At 39.5% G+C, this 24799-nt stretch overlaps 1 protein-coding gene across 2 annotated transcripts in view; it reads left to right on the top strand.

Annotated features, from left to right (window-relative positions):
• The window catches only part of LOC126281481 (mannosyl-oligosaccharide alpha-1,2-mannosidase IA), a 713290-nt gene extending 689049 nt beyond the window's left edge, over positions 1 to 24241 (top strand). For both annotated transcript variants that reach the window (XM_049980490.1, XM_049980482.1), the window contains 6 exons: positions 725 to 938; positions 9606 to 9830; positions 9944 to 10227; positions 15375 to 15491; positions 20204 to 20360; positions 22224 to 24241. In XM_049980490.1, coding sequence (XP_049836447.1) covers positions 725 to 938; positions 9606 to 9830; positions 9944 to 10227; positions 15375 to 15491; positions 20204 to 20323 — 960 coding nt within the window. In that variant the 3' untranslated portion in view covers positions 20324 to 20360; positions 22224 to 24241. The remainder of the gene's footprint in view (positions 1 to 724; positions 939 to 9605; positions 9831 to 9943; positions 10228 to 15374; positions 15492 to 20203; positions 20361 to 22223) is intronic.
• Positions 24242 to 24799: the final 558 nt, after the last annotated feature.

The following is a 24799-nucleotide window of genomic DNA, read 5'->3' as shown; positions in this document are numbered from 1 at the left end:
GCCCGCGAAAGGCAAAGGTCCCGAGTTCGAGTCTCGGTCGGGCACACAGTTTTAATCTGCCAGGAAGTTTCATATCAGCGCACACTCCGCTGCAGAGTGAAAATCTCATTCTATGAGCTTACTTCTTGAAAGGATCGAATTTAATTATCAAATAACACATCATCCTTGCCCAATGATATTTTTAATATCTTTTAGACCCTTTCCATTTGAAGATATAGTTACACCTAGATATTTAAAAGAATAAAACGTAATAGTTAATTCACAGCATGATGCTGCTAGTCACTACTCATTAACATACTCTTGTTTTCTTTGTATTTATTTTGAAACTGCGCTTTTCAGACGCTTTGAACAGTTTCATCATTTTCAACAATTTAGGAGTGTGTGTAGTTATCATCTCGCACTGACGTCCCCATATTGCTACATTTAGTTCTTCATGACTTGAATAATTCTTCCATATAAATTTTAAGCAACAGAGCAGCCAATGAACAAACCTGTTAAACCTTTTACTAATTTTAAATTCCTCTGATAATACATAACCCATTTTCACTGAGCTGGCGCATCCACAATATAAGGCTGTAAGTGCATTAATGTAGGATATTAAGACACTATTATTGCTCAAGCTCTGCCACAACTTATTTAACCACACTGTGTCATACTTCCTGCCTAGGAATTTATATTAAATACAGGGAGAAATATATCAAATGGGGAAAAACCTGTCTTACAGGCAAGCAAGAACTATGGGTGGGCCAGTGGTGGCTGCAGCATCCTGTCGGAGTTTGGTACCCTGCACCTAGAGTTCTCATACCTGTCAGATGTGACGGGCAATCCTGTGTTCCGCATGAAGGTGGACCACATACGCAGGGTCATCCAGGCTATGGAGAAGCCGAAGGGGCTGTATCCGAACTACTTCAATCCCAAGACTGGAAAATGGGGACAACGTGAGTATATCGTTCATTTTTAGATTCGTGCTACTATTGTAATCTACTATTTTCCTTATACTGGTGCCTTTGTACTAGTTACGCCACAGTGAGTTAGACTTATCTCTGATGATCATTGCAATAACAATGGCTGTGAAGTTGTGGATGTTGTATGTTTATTACTGTGGAGTCATGAGTCATTCTATAAACATCATTCATCTGTCCACCTTCTAGCTATGTGCCTGATGGTTTATATTCAAAATACAAACCTGACATACAGCACAGATGACAAGGCAATAAAATTTCAAGCCACCAGTGAAAAAGTTAAACAGGTTGTACATCTGGGCTCACTTCTTTTGATTTTCCTCTTTCTGGTGTATATTAACAACATGTCACAACCGCTTAATTCCTACACAGTAAGCTGTGCAGAAGACAACTCAATATTACAAGGGGGGATAAAATATAAATGAGATTTTTGTTCCTGAACATCAACAGTTGGTAGGACTGACCCCACGCTTTTGCTATGCTTAGGCGGGACCGTTATAAGTGAGAAGAGGGTGCTGTTAGATACTTCCCACCATTTCGTCAGTATCGCTCACAGTGTCTGAGCAACAGGTGCACCCCTCCATTGCGCAATGCATAATTATCAAATTTCTTGCTCCCGAAGGAGTTAGTGGCAGAAATTTGCCAAAGATTGGCTGCACAGTTTGGTGATAAAACATTATCAAGAATGTGTGGAAAATCAGCAACACAATCACCATCCTCGGACCGGCATTACAGACAAAAACATTCATGCGGTTAAAGACATTATTGATGACGATCGATGGGTGAGAGTATCAGAAATTGCACAAAAAGTTGGAATCAGTTATGGGAGCTATCAAGCAATCGTGACAAATGACCTACAGTTCTGTAAAGTGAGTTTCCAGATGGGCCCCTAAACATTTGGCCGAAAATCTGAAGTTGAGACGTTTGGAGATCTGTCAGAGGCTTACAGCAAGGTTTGCAGAAGAAGGTGATGGATTTTTTAGTTGGATTGTCACCTGCGATGAAACATTGGTTCACCACTACATTCCAGAACCCAAACAAGCCAGTAAGGAGTGGTGGAGAAAAGGGGAGGCAGCACCAGTGAAAGCCAAGACTCAGCTGTCAGCTGGCAAGGTTCTTTAAACTGTTTTTTTTTTTTTTCGATCAGTGAGGCACTTTGCTGATTGATTTTTTACATGAGCAATGCACAATCAGTGCTGTTTACTACTGCGAACTGTTGAACAAGGTGAGAGTTGCATATCACAACAAAAGACAAGACCAATCGATTCGACAGGTCATCCGCCTCCATGACAATGTGCAACCCCATACTGTCTCCAAGCTACAGGAAATGTACTGGACTACACGTGATCGTCGTCCTTGCTTTTCACCTTGTGATTTCCATTTATTCGGACTGCTTAAAGAAGCTCTAGTAGAGCAACAAGTTGAAGATGATGAGAGACTCCATGCGCAACCCAGTTCTTTTTATGATGAGGGTATCAAAAAGCTGCCCATTCGCTGGAACAAATGTGTTTCCAAAGCAGGAGACTACGTGGAAAAATAAATTAGAACTGCCTTGAGTTTTTCAATAAATGAATTTAAATAAAAAAAATACAAACTTATTTATATTTGATTGGCCCTCGTATTATATTGCAGAATATGAAAAGATCTGGAATCTTCTACTACTGATGGTGTAACTGAAATGACTAAATATTTCAATGATCAGGTGGGCAATGGGAATGTCATTAGATCTTGGTTATTAAAAGTGAAACAATTAGTTCCACTCCACTAGTATAAACAATACGTGTTCTATTACAGTAACAGAAATTGGTAGCTGGAAATTTCATAGTTTGCGAATGAATGCTGTTATTGTGTAAACTACATTAATTTTAACAATTTGTCCATTTTATTTGGACTGTTGAGCTCCGTGGCCGTGGATAATGATATTTCACTGAAAAAATACGGCAACCAGCCACTTTTTAATGCGTTTTTTTATTTACGCCAATATGCATTTCGGGTTTGCACCCATCTTCAGCTGGCAAATTACATGGATCTTTAGTTACTACAGTAGTACAATCTCGACAGCAGTTTGGATGCTGCAGCAGGCATTCTCCTCTCCTTGTTTTTTCCTGGCTTTTCTTCTTTTTTGCAACGACACAAACACTTTTTATCACATATTTTGCACAGGCGCACTGCGTTATCCGCCATGTTGTTTGTTGTGCTTATCTGCAACCCAGCAACTTCCCTTTTCATAATATTGTTGAATAAAAATCAGCATTAGAAAGATAGACATTAATCCTACATTTGTTACATAAGCTACAGTAAGGTGTGTTGCACAATGGACCTTGAACTAACACAGACCCATTTATCCTGCCTGTCACTACTCTGAAGCATGGAGTGCACAAAAAGCAGTTACTCTCTCTCTCTCTCTCTCTCTCTCTCTCTCTCTCTCACACACACACACACACACACACACACACACACACACACACACACACACACACACACACACACACTAATTTCTCTAATTTTATCAGTTTGCTTGCAGAACACAGTATGTAAATATATTGTGTATTTGATAACCTGGGAAGGGAAAGCGGAAGAGGTGAGACTCATCTTTTTAGAATTCTATCCAGCTATTTGAACTTCATAAAAAATCTGGAGAAGTGAACAACATTCAAAAGTGTATCATGCAAATAGACATTTGGATAATACACTTTTTAATAAGCTGCACTTTTTTAGACACCCCTAATTATAATGTGCGTATGTATTTAGTAGGAAAAATAGCAGATATTATAGTTCATAGTTTTATCTGGTGGCACATGGCAAATAGTGAAAAATAATTTATTTGTAAATTATTGCAAAAGGTAATCTCTGGAATGAATTAAAAGTCAGCAAGTTTGTTTCTCTACTACGATTAATCAGAGCAATTGCTGTTTCTAGCAACTGTCGTTCCACATAAGATCGTGAATATGTAGCACACTTTAAACTATCTGAAAATTCTTGCTGTTATGTGGCATTTTAATTCTTTCTTTGATATGATAAATAATTCGAGGAATGAAGGAACATAATGCGAATGCAGTGTGCGTATACAGTATTTTTAACTTATTCACAATTTTTAGGATTCTGTACCTCAGTTGTCTGGCTGACTGTTAAAAATCCTTTTCCTCAGGAATAGAGTAGGCACATCTACTTTAAATTTATGTCACATACCAAGGTTTGTAATCTCGTAATGATGCAAAGCTGTTAAACTTCTACGTTAGTGCAGTCAAAAGATATGGCCATTTATGTCACACATTTTGATACTTGCAAACTTACTCATTAAAGCCTGTAGGGTATTTCCTGTTGAGCTGGAATTGTGAAATTTTGGCAGGAAACAAGTTTTAACAGAACAAATAAAGGGGGAAAAATCCTAAAAGTATTAATTTGTAATTATACAAACGAAAAAAGTATTGATTTCTATTCTTCTCTTTTGCCCCACTTCTTATCCTACTTTGGACTTAAAATTAAAACATCCTCTAAAGTCTTGGAATTTCTGGGAGTGACATCTTACCAGTGTCAGTGTTGATAACAGGCAAACATTTTTGAGATTCTTGATTGCTGTGATGCATTAACTGCCTATATATGAGGGAGGATCAAAATGCACAGTAATTTCCCCCCCCCCCCCCCCCCCCTCCAGTATTACAGCTAAAATGTTGAAATTCCATGATATAGTTTTACGTTTGTGCCACAGAGGGTACTTTGTTTTCATTTGCAACTTTAATGAGGAAAGCCTGAACTATGAAACAAACTTGACATACATGTTACTGTCGTCAAATTGTGAAGAGCAGCAAAGCGTAGTTTGACGTTTGTGAGCCAAAGGGCATAAACAAAACAAAGTGAAATTTACAGAGGCATGTGTGGTGTGTATGGGGATGTGTATATGGGTTACAGGAATGTGTCCAAGATGGCCCTGTGAACCTTACTGATTCGCCACTCTCCAGGTGACCGGTAACAGCTGCAACCCTGCAGAATCTCGGAGCCATTGAAGTAGCAATTTTGGACAACTGGTGTGTGCAACTGCAAAACTTATCACAGTAGTTCATCATTTCTTATGGTGCAGTGTACAATATTGTTCATGACATGTTGAAATTTTGAAATGTTGGTGCTTCCTGGGTGCTGAAAAACCTGACAGACAAACCACTACGATGGGCGAATGATGCCAAGCTTGGATCACTTAACTAATTATTCCACAAAACAGCATGACTTTCTGAAAGGAATCATCATTACTGATGAGCTGGGGGCCACCAATGCACGCCTGAAGCCAAGCAGACCTCTATGGAGTGGAAAGATGCTGGTTCTCCACTACGAAAGAAATTCAAAGTGATTGTCTGCTAGGAAAGTGGTTGTGACAGTGTTCTGGGATATTCATGGTGTGTTGTTGCCAGACTTACTGAACATGGGATCACTGTGACTGCTGTAGCCTACATTAAAATTTTGGTTGAGTTGTGTTGTGCCCTTCATGACAAACACCGCAGCATTAATGTTGAGTGTCAAACTACTTCATTACAATGCTCAACCCCATGCTGCTGCTCCTGTTCATAAGAAAATCTCCAAATTTGGGTGAGAGGTGCTCCTGCATCGACCATAAACTCTGGACTTTGCACCATTCGACTTTCATATATTCGGTCCTATGGAAGAAATTTCTGGCCGTGCAACATTTTTTTTATAGACGCAGAAGTGAAATCGGCAGGCCAACCAAACGGAGTTCTATGATCAGGGTGTATTGAAGCTGGCACCATGATGGTAGAAATGTGTCGAGAATGTTGTTGACTATGTAGAAAAGTCGGTCAAAGATATAAGTTCATTTGTGATTCTTTGTGTTTTGTTACCTAGTAAACTTTATGGTAATAAAATTATGGTGCGTTACTTTCTGATCTTTCCTCGTACATAATTAAGTTTGTACGGAACTGTCAGCATAGATGGTGTGCGTATTCCCGGCAATTTTTTGTAATATAAATATATATACCTTTGAAATTAGTAAGTCCTGTAATCCAACTGGAACAGAAGTGGGAATTTCAGATGACTGTAATGAGTTTTATAGTATTTTACACTAACCAGTGAGTGATGTCCGAAGATGACATCAATTCATGTTTAGGGCATCAAATTCCTATACAAGGTTACGTTATTTCTGATAAAGATAAATTTTAAGTCAGATTAGTGACATTTCTCTACAGTACATTATACAGTTCAGATGAAACCTGAATTTGTCTACCCCACTCAAAATTCATGAATTAATTCCACTTACATTACTGCCAGTGGTCATGACATTTGTTCCATGAGTGTCTGTGAGTAAACAGATCTATCTTTATGGAGTAGTAATGATAACTTCAGCTGTATTTATAGGTCTTACTTTATTTACAATCTTTTTCATTGTGGCATTATACCATATTCAGATACCCTAATTTACGAGGAGACCACGTGGTTACCGGGTAATTGTCATTATACATTGCGTAGAAGATCCAAAAAAAATCAGTGTCTGCTATGCTGGACTTTCTTTATTGCTCATGGTGTGAATGGCAACAGCTCATCAGGTAAACTACTTGTGAGTAAAAGTTGGTCATGACAACTAATCGAAAATTTGAAGAGATTGCCCTACAGACAGTGCCTTGGACACCTAAGCATTGCTACATATACATCAAAAACACATTCATGAATTGGCAATATGGGAGGGACTCCATAAATTAATTCCTTGACCACCTCAACAAGATTCATCAGTACATTAAATTTATCATAGAGTTTGAGGAGAACTCTCTCTCATTTCTTGATGTCCACATGCAGAAGAAACCTGATGGCACTCTGGGACACAGAGCATAGAGGAAACTGGCGCACATGGACCTGTACCTTCCAGTGACTAGCTGACATCATAAAGGACTGAGATACTCCTCTCTGACAATGCAGGTACATAGAGCAAAGACCATGTTATGAGAGCAACCTACCAATGAAGCTGGATCACTTGGAAGCACTCCTGCTTCCAACCGATACAGAAATGAAGTACCTGTACTTAAGAAGACACCAGGGCACACAGGTGCAACAACAAGAACAAAGAAAGAGGAAGCAATGAAAGCAAAGAGAAGATTGTGTTTGTACTTTGTTTTTGCAGGTTCTGCAAGAACCAGTCAAGCTCTTTCTGAGAAAGATATTAACCTCCATATTTCTACCGCAACAAAGATGATAAGCTTGTGGGATAGTGTGGAAGATAATCACAGATTTTGTACACATTGGGTCTATTACATTTCGTACAAATATGGGAAATCATTCATCAGACAGACACCAGACACATTGCTATGTCCCCAACATTGCACATAAAGGCAACAAAAGACTTGGGCAGGAAAATAAACGTGCACTGACCAAGGAGTACCGATGAATCTTGTTAATTGAGGTAAGAAGTTTGCCTGTAGCAGACCACACGAGTAGAGTAGAAGTGGATGGTGGAAGTGAGTTGCCAGCTATGTAAACAGTTCACCAGGGTGCTATTAAACTGTTGTGGAGTGGCCTTTGTGAGAATTAAATGCCATCTTCAGATATTATATAATGAGGTGGACTGGCACTTTGTCAGAAAATGGAAAGAGAAGTAGTCTTTCCAAAATGTCACACACAGTTCAATCTTATGCGGCAAGAAACCCTGGATGATGATACTATATTGATATTCCACAAAAACCTTTGTAGGTCAACCATATAAATTACAACTACTAACAAATAGAGAGGGGATGGCCAGTACTTACCTCAGCTCAGTACAGCCGATAGATACACAAAAAACAACCGAAAATTTACGTTCCTAGCTTTCGGAATAAATTTTCCTTCATCAGGGAGGAGAGAGGGGAAAGAAAGGGAAGAAGGGAAAGTAGATTTAGTTACTCACAACCCAGGTTATGAAGCAACAGGGAAAGGAAAACAGGGAGGGTAGTAAGGATGGAGGCATGGTTGTCAGAGGGAAGCCAAAGATATTCTACTGTAAGTACTGTGCCAGCTTCAAACCAAAGAGGATGCATACAGAAGTAAAGAGGTATATAGTATAAAGATGTAGGATGAAAAGATGCATGAATGGCTAAAGAGGAAAGAGAAAGAGGAGAAGACTGGAGAGTAAATGGGAGTGAGGTTGTTTAACGTAGGTTCAGTCCAGGGGGATAGCGGGATGAAAGGATGTGTTGGAGTGCAAGTTCCCATCTCCGCAGTTCAGAGGGACTGGTGTTGGGTGGGAGAAGCCAAATGGCACATACGGTGTAGCATGTTCCTAGGTCCCTAGAATTATGCTGGAGGGCATGCTCCACTACTGGGTATTGGACATCTCCTAGGCGGACAGTTCGTCTGTGTCCGTTCATGCGCTCAGCCAGTTTAGTTGCTGTCATACCAATGTAAAAGGCTGTGCAGTGCAGGCATGTCAGCTGATAAATGACATGTGTAGTTTCACACTTGGCCCTGCTTTGAATTTTGTATGTTTTACCAGTAGCGGGGCTGGAGTAGGTGGTTGTGGGGGGGGATGCATGGGGCAGGTATTGCAGTGGGGTCAGTTATAGGGGTAGGAAACCGCTGGGTAGAGAAGGTAGTCTGGGAATATTGTAGGGTTTAACAAGGATGTTACGGAGGTTAGGGGGGCGATGAAAGGCAACTCCTCTGGGTGGTGTGGGGAGAATTTTGTCAAGGGATAATCTCATTTCAGGGGTTGACTTGAGAAAGTCATATCCCTGGCAGAGTAATTTATTGATGTATTCGAGGCCAGGATAATACTGGGTGACAAGGGGGATGCTTCTGTGTGGTCTGAGGGTAGGAACATTGTTGTTGGACGGGGAGGAATGTATTGCTCGGGAGATCTGTTTGTGGACAAGGTCTGCAGGATAGTTGTGGGAGAAGAAAGCACTGGTCAGGTTATTGGTGTAATTGTTGAGGGGTTCATCACTGGAGCAGATGCGTTTGTCACAAATACTTAGGCTGTAGGGAAGGGAGCGTTTGATGTGGAATGGATGGCAGCTATCAAAGTGAAGGTACTGTTGTTTGTTTGTGGGTTTGATATGGACAGAGGTGTGGATGTGAGGTTCAACAAGATGGTCAACATCCAGGAAGGTGGCTTGGGTTTTGGAGAAGGACCAGGTGAAATTCAGATTCGAAAAGGAGTTGAGGTTATGGAGGAAATTAAGGAGTGTTTCTTCACCATGAGTCCAGACCACAAAGATGTCGTCTATAAAGCTATACCAGGCCAGGGGAAGCAGCTGTTGGGTCTTTAGAAAAGCCTCTTCCATGCGGCCCATGAAGAGGTTGGCATAGTACGGAGCCATCCTGGTTCCCATGGCCGTTCCCCTGATTTGTTTGTAGGTCTGGTCTTCAAAAGTGAAGTAATTATGGGTGAGGATGAAGTTGGTAAGTGTGATAAGGAACGAGGTTTTTGGAAGATCTTCGGGTGGGCGTTGGGAGAGGTATTGCTCAATTACAACCTTAGATTAGTTTCATTGGTGTGTGAAGAATCTTGCAGCTGTGTCATAATCTTTCAGTGTATGAGGCATGTAATGTGATAGTAAAGATATGATTAAGTAAAGTGTTTAATGATGTGCTTAGGAAAATGTAAAGAATTTTAGCTGTGATTCATGTGTGAATAATGTATAGGTCTAAATAGGAAAACAATGTCCATTGCAGATCATATGTCCATTGGTGGCTTGGGTGACAGCTTTTATGAGTATCTGCTGAAGGCTTGGCTGCAGTCGGGCCGCGAAGACCAGGAGGCACGCCAGATGTATGACGATGCTATGCATGCCATCATCCAGCACATGGTCCGTGTATCCCCTGGTGGCCTTACATATATCTCGGACCTAAAATTTGATCGTTTGGAACACAAAATGGATCATCTTGGTTGCTTCTCAGGTCAGTATTGCCAAGTAGTGAATATTTCAAAGTTTTCTTGACAAATCTTGACAGTTGTTTTAATTTTGTTGCCCTCATATGTAAGCAATTAAATGTGCCACTATTTGTCACAGGTGGTATGTTTGGTTTGGCTGCTCACACTCTTAAAAATGATATGTCAGAAAGATACATGGAAATTGCCGAGGGTGTTACTAGAACCTGTCACGAGTCGTATGACAGGACTGCTGCGAAGCTCGGACCGGAAGCTTTCCGCTTCACTGAGGCTATCGAAGCGAAAGCACTGAAGAGTAATGAAAAGTATTACATCTTGAGGCCAGAAGTCATTGAATCATACTTCATCATGTGGAGACTGACCAAGGATCAGAAGTACAGGGACTGGGGCTGGGAAGCTGTACAGGTATATAGATTTCACTTTTTACAATAATCATAATTTAGTTTTTATTAGTGGAAAATTATTGAAGATAATTTGTTCTTGCTGTGTTTGCATTATTATTATTATTATTGGTGATTCATAGGAGCTGACTGTGGGCTTTGCTCACTCCTGCTCCCAAGATTACGTAATTCTTTCTTGGGGCTTTCTTTGCTCTCCTCCATCCAGGGGGACTGGATCTTGCTTTTGATTGTTCTTAATTTATTCTGTTTGTCACTACTTTTTTGTGGAAAAGATTTGTCGGAAATGTCTTCAGACGTAGCTGCAGATGTTTGAAGATCTTCTATGGTACTTGTGAACCAGGGGCCTGCAGTTTTGGTTTTTGTGTCAAAAAAATAAATTGTGATTGTAGTCAGCTTCTTTTTGTTCTATTAAATAGTGCTAGTCTTTTATGGATTGTTCCTGTGAGATTTTCTACTTTTCTATAAACCTCTGCCTATGACTTTCTTTTGATGAACATCTTTCATATAACTGAATAATTCCAATACTCTTCTAATGATGTAGCACCACTTTTTTTTTCCAGCTCTCCAAGAGATCCTTCACCACCACTTCGGAACAAGGTTTTGTGTCTGTTGTTTTGTTTTAGGGCGCAAAAACGACTGAGGTCATATGTGCCCAGGGAACAAGGTTTTCGACTGCATACAAAAATACTGGTTTCAGGACTGTTGCATAACAGCATATCCTGATGTTCTGCAGCAGCTGACCTTGGTTGCAGATTGTTAATTATGTCTGGTAGACTGTTTCAAGTTTCCTTATTCACTGCTCTGAGTCCTAACTGTTTTTCATAGTGATATCCCATAGGTGCTTAATTTTCTCTACTTTGCTAATGTCACCATATTTTGTTTGACATTTTTGTAGTTCATAGTAATTGTTTTTCAGTACTTCCATTTCCTCTGAGGTTATCTCTAACCTTCGGCTTTATTATATGCGTTATATTATATTATACTTTGTATAGTGTTATAGCTAGAACAAACATGATTTATAGAACAGAGAACTTTCTAGAGCCAATGTAAGATACAATGAAGTACAGCCTGCACATAGCACTGAATAAATTGAATGGACAACAGTAATACAGATTACAGAACATGCTGTACACTCATTTGTGATCACTCAAATAACACCGTTTCTTTGGCGGCTCACCGGGGGATGGACTTAGATGGCCTATATAAGCAGTCTTGTGACCTGTATGGATGCACAATCTCTCAAATCACTTGCCTCAGGAGTGAAGGTACATTATTCCTCCTTTTTACTTATATAAAAGCACTAAGCACGGAAAAATATATTGAACACTGAAAGCTGCTCTGGTACTGAAGAAACAGACTGGTACCAAAAAAACACTGGCACTGTGAAGAAAAACAAAGCACTGATCTCTCAAGACACTGATTACTAGTCACAGAAAACACCAGTGATGGTGCAGATAAAAATTTCATTGCCCAACAACAACAACAACAACAACAGCGGCTGCTGCAGCATGTAGTGGGCAGGCACCGCTGAGTAGGAGTGGAAGTGATGAGGGGGCAGTATTGTGCACTGTCCCCCCTCCCCCCCCCCCCCCTCACCCCATGAGAGGCCATAAAGCAGGACTGGGGACGGCATCTCCATAGTGATATCCTTGTTGAGGTCAGTGGTTGGTCCGGAGCTGTCACCAGAGGCGTCAGAAATGACGGCCGCACATGGAGGCGGTGGCGGTGGCAGTGGCGGTGGCAGCTGCAGTGTTAGGTGCAGCGATGGCAGTTGAGGAGTGAGGGAAGGTACAAGGATCCCAAATAGCTATTCGCTGTGCAGTGATTCCTGCTGCGGCACGAATGAGACTGACTGTGATAAGGAACAGGTATCGGCAGTGGCGGAGGCAGTGGGCTCCCCCACAGTGCGTGGCCGCAGCTCGTCAAAGTAACAGGATGTCTGCCCATCAGGAGGGCACGGCCCCAGTGATGCTTGATGACATTTCGGCCTGCAGCTGAAACCATGAGCCCAGACAAGCACACCTGGCTGGAGCTGTTGTGGAGCCAGCAATGTTAGTGGATGCAGTGTCAGATGCAAAATGTAGAGGAGGGTCTGTGGTTGGCTTTTAAGTAGCAGTTCCACCGGGCCCTTATCCCCCACCAGAGTGAAACTGTACGAACTCAAAAATTGGTCTAAACAGCTTCAGGGGTCCTGCCAAATACATGCTTCCGCATCGGACTATTAAATGTCCAAACCGTGCGTTTGGCCTCACCATTAGATTGAGGATGAAAAGGGGGAGCTGTGCACCAACCCGACAAAAAGACGCAAATTATCGAGAAACAAACAGGGGGCCATCATCAGTACCTGTGGTATACAGAAGACCCTGAATTGCAAAAAGCTTAGAGAGGGCTGAAGAAGTGGCTGCCACAGATGTGGATGGGAAATGCGCCATGTAGGGAGACTCAGAATAGGTGTCCACTACAAGACTCGATACTGATTTAGGAAGGACCCAGCAAAATAGATTTGTAGACCATCCCACAGCTGCTGCAGCATCGACAACGGGGGAAAAAGGTGCCCGTGGGGCTGCCTTTTGCTGAACACAGTGAATGAATTCAAGGAGTGATAAACCATGTAACATCCCCATCTAAGCCTGGCCAATACACATGCTGGCAGGCCAAAACTTTGGTGTGAGAGGTCCCCCAGTGACTAACAAGCAGAAGTTGCAGTACATTATGATGTAAGAAAATAGGAATCGCAACCCAGGGAGCAGTGTCCTTCATAGATAACAACAGAACACTGTCAAACATAGAAAGCTGGTGCTGGATGGAGAATTAATTACACCAGGGATCCAAGGCATGATCTAAGGCAGGGGCGGGCAAACGTTGCACACGGCACATGAGTGTACAGCACTGCACATGCAATCGTCGACCGGGATAGTGGCGACAACCGACAGGTTGCGGTATGCTCCCAAGATAGAAGATCCAAAGTTGGCTACTGACCTTGTGTTTTTAGTGGACTTACCTGACACATGAATGCATTGAACATAAGTTTTAAAGGAGAAAATCGGCTAATTTCTCAAATGGCCGAAAAGTTGCAAGCTTTCACTAACAAGCTTGAGCTGTGGGAACAACAGCTCTCGTCAGGGAACGCAGTGCATTTCCCTAATCTGTCTACTGTGCGAGAACAGAATTGCAAAGAATATGTTTCCGTACTTAGTGTAAAAAAAGAGGAATTTCTCAAGCGATTTGGGGATATATCATATTTATCCCAAGCTTTCGAATGGTTCTCGAGACCATTTGCTGTTTCTGTAGATGATATTCATCCCAATTTGCAAAAGGAATTAATAGATCTACAGTGTAATTCTCGTCTGAGAGAAAAGTTCCTTTTGGCAAGACGTGTAATGGACTTTTATCACGACTTTCCAGAGCAAGAGTTTCCTTGCCTACATTGTGAAGCCTCGAAGATAATGGCAATGTTTGGCTCGACATTCGTTGTGATAAATTTTTTTATCTTATGAAAATTAATAAGTCTTGGTTAAGAGCAAACATCAGTGATGAAAATTTACGTAGCTGTTTGCGTTTGTCTGTATGTAGAAATTTTGTTTCAGACATTAAACATATTGTAAACCCACCTGTGATAATTAAATAAAACGTATCGTAGGTAATAGGTACTCTTTCAAACCATGATTTCTTTCAAGCACTCCTACTAACCTTATTCCTTCATTCAATAAAGCAAGCTAGGAAGCAAAACGCATTACAGAGGAAGAAGCGGAGAGACGGTATGGTGGGGAGGGGAGAGAAGCGGGTGGCCAGCTTGCCCCTGTGTGCACGCAGAACACCTGGTAACTGCACATGAGCAAGTGCACCGTGCACGTGCAGGATTCCTGCCTACCCCTGATCTAAGGGTTTTTCTGGACACCTGTGCCACACAAAAGAGAGGAAGGCAAGATATGGCATCACCATTGATATGTTATGCCATTTGCTGGTAATGGATTTGATAATGACAACAACAGAGGAAGAGAGCCCACGGGTGCAAACGATGCACTGCCTTGTCTGGCATGGAAGCCAAAGAAAAAGAGCAATGAATGGTGTGTGATCCATTATTAAATTGTACTTGGAACCATTCAGGAAGATGTGAAACTTGTCAAGGTCAAACACAAATACTAAAGCCTCCTTTTCAATGTGAGAGTACCACTGTTGAGCAGGAGTTAGTCTTAGAAGCATAAGCAATGGGTCATTTAGAATTGTCCGCATATTTGTGCACCAAAACCACACCAAGACTGTGCTGAGAGACATCTGTAGCCAAAAATGTGTGCATGGGCTGAGAAACAGTGGATGTGTCCAGTAAAGCCATGAGAAAGCCGTAGTTGCATCGACATGGTGACACAACGTCTTGACGCCTGTGCAGGAAACCTCAAAACCTAGCTGGAGGCCAAACCGCACAATAACCCTGGGTTCAGTGTGGGGCGGCAGTGAGGTGGGTGGATTGCTGTGGCCTGTTGTGGGGTTGTGAACCACTGAGGGCTGTGGCAGGACGAAGCCTTTCCGCCATTTCCAGGTCTGCGGTTTAATAAATACATACATACAATGTTGGAGTATATCTGTCTTTTGTCAGTAAGAAATAAAATCCTGAAATATACTTTTTCATTATGAATAGCTATGCACTGTATAGTGCTTCAAGAATATTTTCTGTAATTTATAACTTCCCTTTCTGGACAACTTTTAGAAGTCACATTACCATTCTTTATGTAGGACAGTTACCCCTGTGAGAAAAATGTTAAGGTAGGGCACTAATGACATGTGAAATGCAGTATGCCATTTTCTAACACAGCTTTTCGTTTTCTGACAAAATGCAGTTGTCAGTTTACCCTGGTTTATTGTGATTTTTTCTGTTGTGCATGTATTATCATGTTTGTAATTTAGTGATTTTTTTTTTTCTATCAGCAGTTAGTTTTTAAACGTTTTAACCAGACTTGCCTGGTGATGACTGTATATGGATTCCAAATAATTTATCCCAAAATCAAATTTCTGTTATCATCATAATTAGTGAATATTGTGAATAGAAGACACCAGAATAACGACCACATGTACAGATGTTAATGCTGTTTTGTATCAAAGAAATGCATTATGTTGTTTATTGTTGTAATTTTGTGTCTTTGTTGTTTTATTTAGGCACTGGAGAAACACTGCAGAGTTCCTGGTGGCTATACAGGCCTAAAAAATGTTTATCTTGATGATCCTCCAAAGGATGATGTGCAGCAAAGCTTCTTCCTAGCAGAAACATTGAAGGTACTTAAGAAATATACAGGTTATACAAAATTTGAAATCTTATTATAAATTTTGCTCATAGTAATTCCTCAGCTACTTTGTGCTTAATTTCTCCAAGGCTGTGAAAAAACAAAATACTGGTTTAAGCAATGGAAAATCCAGGATGGAATGTAACAATATTATGAGAAGGAAAGTTGCTACTCCCACATAGTGGAGACACTGTGTTGCAGATAGGCACATCAAAAAGACTCTCACAGTTAAAGCCTTCAGCCATTAAGGCCTTCGTCAACAATACACGTGTGCACCCTCCCCCCCATGATGGGAGTGTCAACTGGGTTGGGAGGGGGACAGATAGTATCATGAGGGTGGCATACAGTGAAGTGCTGCATGTTAGATGGAGGACAGTGGAAAGGTGGGGAAGGGAGGGGTGGGGGAAGTAATGGAAAAGGAGAGAAATAAAAAGATTTGGTGTGGTGGTGAATGATGGCTGTGTAGTGCTGGAATGCGAACGGGGAAAGGGGCTGGATGAGTATTCAATGATTGTGTAGTGTCAAAGGTCACAGTGATGAAAAGTGGTAGTGTTACCAATAGTATGTCTGTATTTACCTTTGGGGAGGCCAGTTGAGAAACTGCTAGAATAAAAAAATCAACAGCATCACGACTTGTGAACAAGCTATGGCAGCTTCAAAAACAAGATGTTAAAGTTAACTGAGTCAGCCAGGATGTGGTTTGAATGACCTCACAGTTTTGAAATTCAGTATCTCTGTACAGAATGTTATACAGGAACATAGATGTCTCCTCTTCACATTTTATGTCACCTACATCACTCAGTTATGTACTTGCAAGGCTTTGTAAAATAAAGTGGAAGGATGTATATCGGGAAGCAAAGAATCCTCCAAGTGAAGGCGAAACTGATAAAACAGCTGACTGTTCCTTCAATGTGAATTGTGTGCATTTGAATATTGTGTGATAGTAAAACATCATGGATGAGAAAGAGGCATGAACAGGTGATGCAAAGAGTTTGAGAGACTCTGACTGAGAGAGTACTGAAAGAATGCATGATAGGCTGTATTCTCACACAAATATCTGGAGATCTGTAGCAGTCACCTTTTGCCACTTGTCTCCACAGTGAGGTATTATGCGTTTACTGGCCACTAAGGTTTCCTGGTAATTTTACATCAGTGATGACAAAGGGCTGAATGGTGTATTGTCAGAGTGTTGTGAAGAGATGGGGACTGACTGAACATTGTATTCTCTCAAATCTAACTTCAGTTTATGCAAGCATGACCAGTAAATCTGTGTGAGAATGCACACCCAGTGATATACATTCTGAGATGTGGTGTTATAGTGTGGTGTGCAGCTCTTAACTAATTCATTTTCCCCACTTTGTTGTCCTAAATAGCTGGTCTATCTTCTCTTGATCTTTAACTGGCCGAAACTGTTGCCGACGGAAGTATATTTCCAATAATGTAGCTCATACAGTATGTAATGTTGGATATTAATCACTTTTGACAATGCTTTTGAAATATTAACAGTTGATAATCAGTTCAGGTTTTGTACTTCTTTTGAATGCAGGTAAAGGAATGTTACTTACTGCATATAACATACAGTTCTTTATATCCCGTTTTAGTGCTGCAGACTTACCCTCTGTGAAATAACAAGCAGTTTCTTTAGTGTGGCAAAAGAACAGTCAACATAAGTCACAAGAATGGTCACTAAGTTGGGTTAGGGCATAATTTCACCAGGATAATACATTGTTTTTCAGGTTGAGCAAAAAATACCACAAGTAAATGAGATTGCATAGTGAAAGTATGCTCACAGTAGTTAGCACTACCTGTTGCTACTTTGTATTGTTATTGCAGCAGTCAGCCCTTGTCAAAATTAATTACAGTCATCAGTCAAATGCAGATTTGTAGTGTGAAGTAATTAAAAGATTTTGTCATTGAGTTAATAAATGACACATGCAGGACACGAGACAGAAGTCAGACGAGACCCAAGTCAGATGAGGTACATTTTATGAGCAGTTACTTCTACCACACCAACTTTGGTGAACTTTCCTGTACCAACTGACATAGTTGTTGCTTCGGTGATTTCTGGTCATGCAATGCAGACTTTGAGGCTTAAATGGTGTGTCATAAAGCCTCGTCTAAGAATGCACTGTTGTTTTATAAATTATGCAATACTGTGGAAATGGGCTAGCTTGAATTTGACTGTTTTGAATGAATTGCAAGATTTTACTAAAATATGGCTTATAAAAAAATGTTACTGTATAGAAATTTAGAAAAATATATACTATTACACGTTCAAAATGTGAATCCTGTTGTAGACAAATGTGTCATATTAAAAATGGTAGTAAATTACATGATTATTAATTAGTGAATTAATTAGTGCATTAATTAGTGCCACACATCACATTGTACAGAAAAAATAAAGTAACAAAAGTACATCAGAATGTAACAGTGGTTAGGCCAACATTTGAATGAAAATGTTTTATGTCTTTTTTTTTATTATTCTGCCAGTTAGCTCATAGATTTTTTGACTTATCAAACTGTAGTATTATCTTCAATCAACTATAACCTTTAATTAACATAATTGGTGGCAAAAATAATATTATAAATGGAATCGGTGAAATGACAATAGATTTAAATTGAACTTTGCCTGATAATTAATTTGCAAGTTTTCTTGTGGCTATCACATGTTACATAATCTACTGTTTCAGAGCTGTGGAAAAAAATCAGTAATTTTTTGGGAGCCAATGATATAGCAGAAGGGGGGAGTACTTTTACTGTTTGTGGACAACTGAACACCACACCACCCTCACAGGAAATTTTGTGCTCAACTGCCTTTACTTGTTCCTGATGATGACATTTTAGCAATGCAGTGTTTCACCTCATGTCACAGTGTAGGGATGCTAAATGTAAAACAGAGCAGAAATTTAAATTTACTTAAGAACTTTCAATTATTATTTTGGTGTTCCATTTGTGTGTTATGACTAAGGAGGGTGATGAAGTGGTTAATGCTGGCCCAAGTGCAGGTGCAGATAGTAGAGGCCACTCGCCAGGCAACTTCATTGCTTGCACTCTTCTGGTGTGCCACCTCTGCCTGCAGGTGCCCTGTACAGTCACATAGCTATCACCTGTGCTCTTGACTGGCCGCACGTTAGCAGTTTGCCCATAATTGCCCATGGATGGGCACATGAGCTGGAAATAGCCTGGTTGAAATCAACCTTGAGAGTGGGGCAAGCCTACTTCCTTACCCTTAACTGCTTAAGGTGAATGGTGGTGGTGATCATTTCAAAAGAACGTGATTTATTTCATTCACAGAGCTCGACCTTGTTGTTGATAGGGCTTAGAACACTAAAATTCCTGTTATCTTGCTTTGAGAGCTTATGTGAGTAAGAATAGGAGCAAACTCAATCAAGAGGTGGTACATTTGTTTCATAATGCCACTTGATAACTGTCAGGTTTTCTGCATGCTTGAGGTAGAAAATCACACATCTGACTGAACTATCAAGGCTGCAAATGCAAACCAAGTAGGGAGCTGCCAGCTGCATTTTCACACAAATCTTCTTCTACATTTCTACGAAAAAACTTTTGATTATTGTCTCATATAATTAGGAATTACAATCAATAATGGATATGGAAACTGTTGATGTCCATGACTAATTTACAAATCAACAGAATCAAACAATGGAAACTCCAGGTAGGAATATCAACTATATTAGGAAAAGGGTAGAATGTTATTCATTGTTGAGGCATCCTGTTGAGTTGCAGACAGGTACTGTGACCAAAATAGTGTGTCATAAAGTGTGGGCCCTAATCTTAACCAGTAAAGAAAATAAAAATACTGAACTTTAAGTTATAAGTAAAACTCCCAGCTAACAGCAGAAACGTTTACATGAAGAAACAAGTTTGAGGTTTAATGAAATAATGTCGGTTTGACCCTTTGCACAAATTAAGTGCCTTGGGAAGAGATTTGAAGGGCCCATTTAATAATCAAAAGGAAAAGATGTTATTACAACAGCAGCAATAAGTCAAAGCCTTTAAATCACCACATGGAAGATTGGCTGCAAGTCACAGTTATCGCCGTGTTGCCGCAAAATCACCAGCTCTCTCCCCAATTGAAAACTGCTTTCGGACACACCGGAAGCCTACCCTTTCATTATGCAGTATTTGAAAACAGTGTATGTCATTTCAAGGAGCCTAAGGTAGACTACCACAGAATCTTTACAGGCATCATAAGAGTCCATCATGTATTGTCTGTCTGGCCGTTTCTGAAGAGCTTGGGAGTATAATAGTTAACTACTGAGAATAGCAAATTCTTGGTGCATTTTCCAATATTGAGGATTGCACAATGGCATTTAATAATTTGATGCCATCTCCACCGGTACTATCATTCTCCAATCCAAGTATTTTTCTATTCAGAAGTTTCATTGCAAATGCAACTATTTGTGTGTAGAAGTGGTGGCAACATTACCTTTGCTAAGTAATAATTTGCCTTTGTTATAATATTATGTATCCTGTTGTGTGTATTCCACTGTTATTGTTTTTCACTGATCATTCTATACTAATTGTCATTAACTTACAGATTGCGAGACTGGTTAGGAAATACCTGTTGTTCATAGCTGTTCCTTATTTTCTTCCAAAAGTGTACTACTGTCAATTGCAACAAAAGATACTACACCAGGTGATGATTGCCATACGTGTTGTCAGTGTGATGTGTTTTTGTTTCAGTACCTGTACTTGCTGTTCAGTGATGACAGTTTGATTTCACTTAATGAGTGGGTCTACAATACAGAAGCTCACCCACTGCCAATAAAAGGTGTCAACCCACTCTACAGAGAGCAATTATAAGGACTGACTCTTTAGGATGCTAATTTATTTATTTCAGGTAACAAAAAAGTAACACTTACTGATTCTAATAAATTTAAAGTTCTGTATTTTTATTATATTTTTAGTCATAGCCATTTTCATTACTGACTGTGACTGTATTGTTATTTTGAATTACTAGCATATTTATTCCCCTTTGTCTCCTTACCTATATTTTGTCTTTCATTTTTTTGTTTGGTAATTTTGTGCCAGAATTTTTTGTGAGCTAAGAGTGGTAACAGTCAAACAAGATCTCCCTACTCTCATTATGAAATAACCTGTAAATGTTCATTCTCCATCACAGCACACAAATACAGCCCATACTCGTACTGCCACTTCTTCCTGCAGTGCTGCAGCGCAACTGGAGTGAGGCACATTGGGAGAGTCTAATGGCGTCAGCCAGGTGAAAGTGTTATAGAAATATGAAAAAGGGGGGGGGGGGCGGGGGGTTCGAAAAAAGTAAGACCTTTGGAAAGTAGGTAGTTGCAATAGCAAGATACTTTAGACTTTACTGAAGAAAGTCAAGGGAAGTGGTTCTGAGGTCAAGAAAACTAATAGTGGCTGGGAGAGCACAATGTACGGACACCAAATGGAGCTTTTGCTTTGATGGAAATCAATAAAGTTGTGGAACAGAGGTTTCCTGAATCTGTTAGAAGGTTGGCATCTAAAACTAGAAATAAACTTTGGTTATTGCAGATAAAATGAGAAAGTAGTGTAAGAAAGAGTTAAAACATAAAATAGCAGGGGAAGTGGGAACAAAACTGTGAACAGTGCTGTAAATTTAAAGAAGGTGTCTACTACAATTGCCAGCATGAAATACAAGTAAAGCATAAGGGACAACAGTATGTATAACAACAGTAAACTTTAAAACTAATTTGAATTAGAAAGAATGGCCATGTTGTTATAAATCATTGCTGGGCAAATTTAGTGCACTGGTGTTTGAGGAGGACTGTGAGATAATTTCGCCACCATCATTGTACAGGGACAATGAGAATACAATAAGAGATATTACAGCATATACAGAGGCATACAGACGGATGTTTTCCCCTTGCTCAATCCACAAATGGAGTAGGGGAGAAATTCGTTAATTTTTGTCTGAAGTACTCTTTGCTGTGGCCTGTGCAGTGGCTTTTGGAGTGTGTGCACTGATCTATGTTGCAATTAAGTACTGTTGAAGAAAAATCTTGTTAATGGAAGAGAGTGTTTAGAGAGTACAAGTTATGAAATTGGAGAAAGGTGGTATTGTGTGCAGCATGGAACTCTTTCTGATGAGTTAAGGACATCTGTTACCATCAACATTTTTACCTGCATCAAATGGGAAATCCATGGAAGAATGTTTCTACAACTTCTATGGCACTTTAAGATTTGAGATAGGATCCGAATCTGTACTAGTTTTGATGCACCAGATCTCTCATATCTCTAGTCGGAAAATGCTGTAGCTGTTGAGAGGTGAGAAATGATTCATACTAGTAAACAGCCTCAAATTGTGGATGAAGAAGACAGACTGATTGCATCCTTTGTCTGGGAAGAGGTAACAAACTGATTCTGGAGGGAGGAGGAGGAGGAGGAGGAGGAGGAGGAGGAGGAGGAGGAGGAGTGGTGGTTAGAATTTTATTATCAAATTGATGTGTGTTGACATGTTATGTGTTGTTATACTGTTGCCAGTCACCATGCATATTTAGGTTAGATATTAACCAATTGGAAGACATTAGACTTTTCTGAATGAATACTATGCTTTCATTTATAAGTTCACTTCCTCTTTTGAAGTTAATCTTGCCAGAAGTATCTGGTTCTGAAATAAATATTTTTGCTGTAAGTCTTGTTATTAGTATTATGTAGTTGTCAGTGGTAGCATTTATAATTGTGTTTTCATTTTTCCCCACAGGTTAAAATGTTGGACCAGAGCTGTGAAGTAGAATTTTCAGAGTTTGGAACATTCTCCTGTTGATATTTTAGTGAAGAGATGATTTAATTGGTTATTAAGACTGTTATTCATATTGAATGACATTAAGGGAAAGGTGACTTTGGGAATATTTTAACAAATAAGTTTTGTAAGCTTCCAAAGTGTTACGAAGTAGTGATAAAAATGTGAAGTCACGGGACTGACTGAACCATGAGTGGACAGTTGTGTTGTGGAGATGCTATTCTGTAATATACCGTGTGTGTCTGAATACTGAATTGATGAAGACAAGAATATGTGCGTTTCTTTTTTAACTTTTTAACTCTTGAAAACAAAAGGAGCAGTGTAAATAGAGCACAAAACTGTGTGTACCCTCTTCTTAATGAACTGAGTGGCTTTGAAAGAAAAAAATCACATTGAATATAATAAGGGTACAGTTTTTGTGATGTTTGATAGCATTCCAATGTAATGAGAGTATCGGGCAGACATCATGATTCAAAAATCAATTTCCTTCTCCTGTTGGTTACATCATACAGGAAATCTCTAGATTTCACATAAGAATGTGAAGTACAATATGGTAGATGTTCACTTGAGGATAGTGAAAACTGCTGTGTCCACATTTTTGTACGATGAGAATTATGGTTATGTTGAACTTGTGAATGTTTTTATAATTAAAAAAAATCATCTTTTATTTGTTAGCTTATTTGGTTACGTTTCAGTCTCTACATTGTCATGATATTCCTTCAGAACCAAAGCTTTCAGTCAGGGTGCTCTACTGAGCAACCCATTCAAAGCCTAAAACCTGACCATCTGTGGTCCTGTAAATCAAAAAAGTAAATACCTATAACTTAATTATTCACAAAGTCCTTAACATGAAATATGCTTCCACACCCTGGGTAATTCTGTGAAGGAATGCAGCTGCAGTTTTTTTTAATAAAAGTTTATTTTATTTTTATTCTTTCCATCTAAAGATCTCTTTATTATCTTAAAGTATTCGACTGAGTTTTATTTCAATGTGTGTTCGACAAACTGTTAACAGCCTAAGAAAAGTAGTATTTTATCGCTGCTGTGAGGATTTCTTACTGTGATACAGTGAAACCAGAGCTGTCATAGGGAAAGACAGGGGGCCAGTTAAAACTATGATTATTATCATCATCTTCCAAGGTACAAAAACATGTCCTCGTCTGCCCACGAGGCTTGGAAACTCATTTGTGTCAAAAGCATTTTCCTGTAATGCATTTAATATTTAGCAGAGCATATGTGTAGGCATACTAGTGTTATGACTGAGAAAAGATTATCTAATTTTTTAGATGAATCTGGGCCTCTTTTAAGAGCCAACATAATTAATGTTCATGTTGAATTGAGCCAGTGATACATACATTGTTGCCCTACCACCAGTTTTGTTCTATCTGATCACAATGTACAGTTATATAATTCCTTTCAATTATCCAACGGCCACACAATTTGCAGTCTCTTGTTACTTCTTTCTGTTCTTCCAGCATCATCTACCAGAAAAAATGGTAGTTTTCTCTCTCCGTTATTATAAAAATTATTACTGTACTTTTCTGGTGCTGATATAACACACATATCAGCCACCTCTTCATTGAAATACATAGAAGCTGTGGCTTTAATAGTTTGAAGTAAAATGATAGTACTTACTTTTTTCTCCATCTCATTTGTGTGGTACTGTATTAAGCCACAGCACAGCTGTATCTTGTGCATTTGAACTGTTCATTGCTTCAGTATTTTGCTGCCTTGACTGTATTGTGTACATCAATTTTATCTGAAATGTTTATCCTTTATAGTCTGGTTATTGCAACAAGTGTTTGATTGATCCATTATTTAGTTAAGGCAGAACTTTTTTTTAGCTGCTGATGTAAAGTGTTTTTTTTAATGTTATGCAAAATATACAAAAATACTCAGCTTGCTCAGAATTTAAGATTTAATTGTGAAAATACTGGAGGAAACATGACCGATAATAAAGTTATAAATTCTAATATAAATGCCAACATTATCTGTCCTCTACCTAACTCATTTATAGCTAATGACAAAGACCTTGTACTGAAGAAACTTACAACATGAAAACTGTATCAGAGTGAAGTTACAGCATTTGGACAGGAAAAAATTGTAAAAATGAAGTAGCACACCAAATAAATTCACTTACAGAAGGCCTGTAAATACTATCCTGAAAAAATATAATCCTTGTAGCCTGTGTCCCGTCCTCATAAAGCATGTTATATAGGCGTCCCAGGAGGAATAGTCAGTATTCGGGGTTGTGACGAGTGATCATTTGAAGCAAAAAAGTCTGGTAAAAATGGGCTCTAAATTGCATACCTTAAGAACTCTGGGCACTTGTTCATTTTCGGTGCTGTGAAACACACATCATCTATTCACTACTTCTCGAGAAACTGTCATATTTGATTCTTTGGTTACAGTCAGAAAACACTGAACAACAATTCGTGCTAATACGTGCAGTCTGTATGATATGAATGACAGAAGAGTTTTAATGTGAGTCCAGCTTCTTCTCTTGTTGCCATGACACAGTATCACACATCACAGAA

The sequence above is a fragment of the Schistocerca gregaria genome, chromosome 1 (assembly GCF_023897955.1).
Source record: "Schistocerca gregaria isolate iqSchGreg1 chromosome 1, iqSchGreg1.2, whole genome shotgun sequence".
NCBI lineage: Eukaryota > Metazoa > Arthropoda > Insecta > Orthoptera > Acrididae > Schistocerca > Schistocerca gregaria.
Note: the sequence above shows the minus strand (reverse complement) of the source record. Positions and strands in the feature narration are given on the sequence as shown.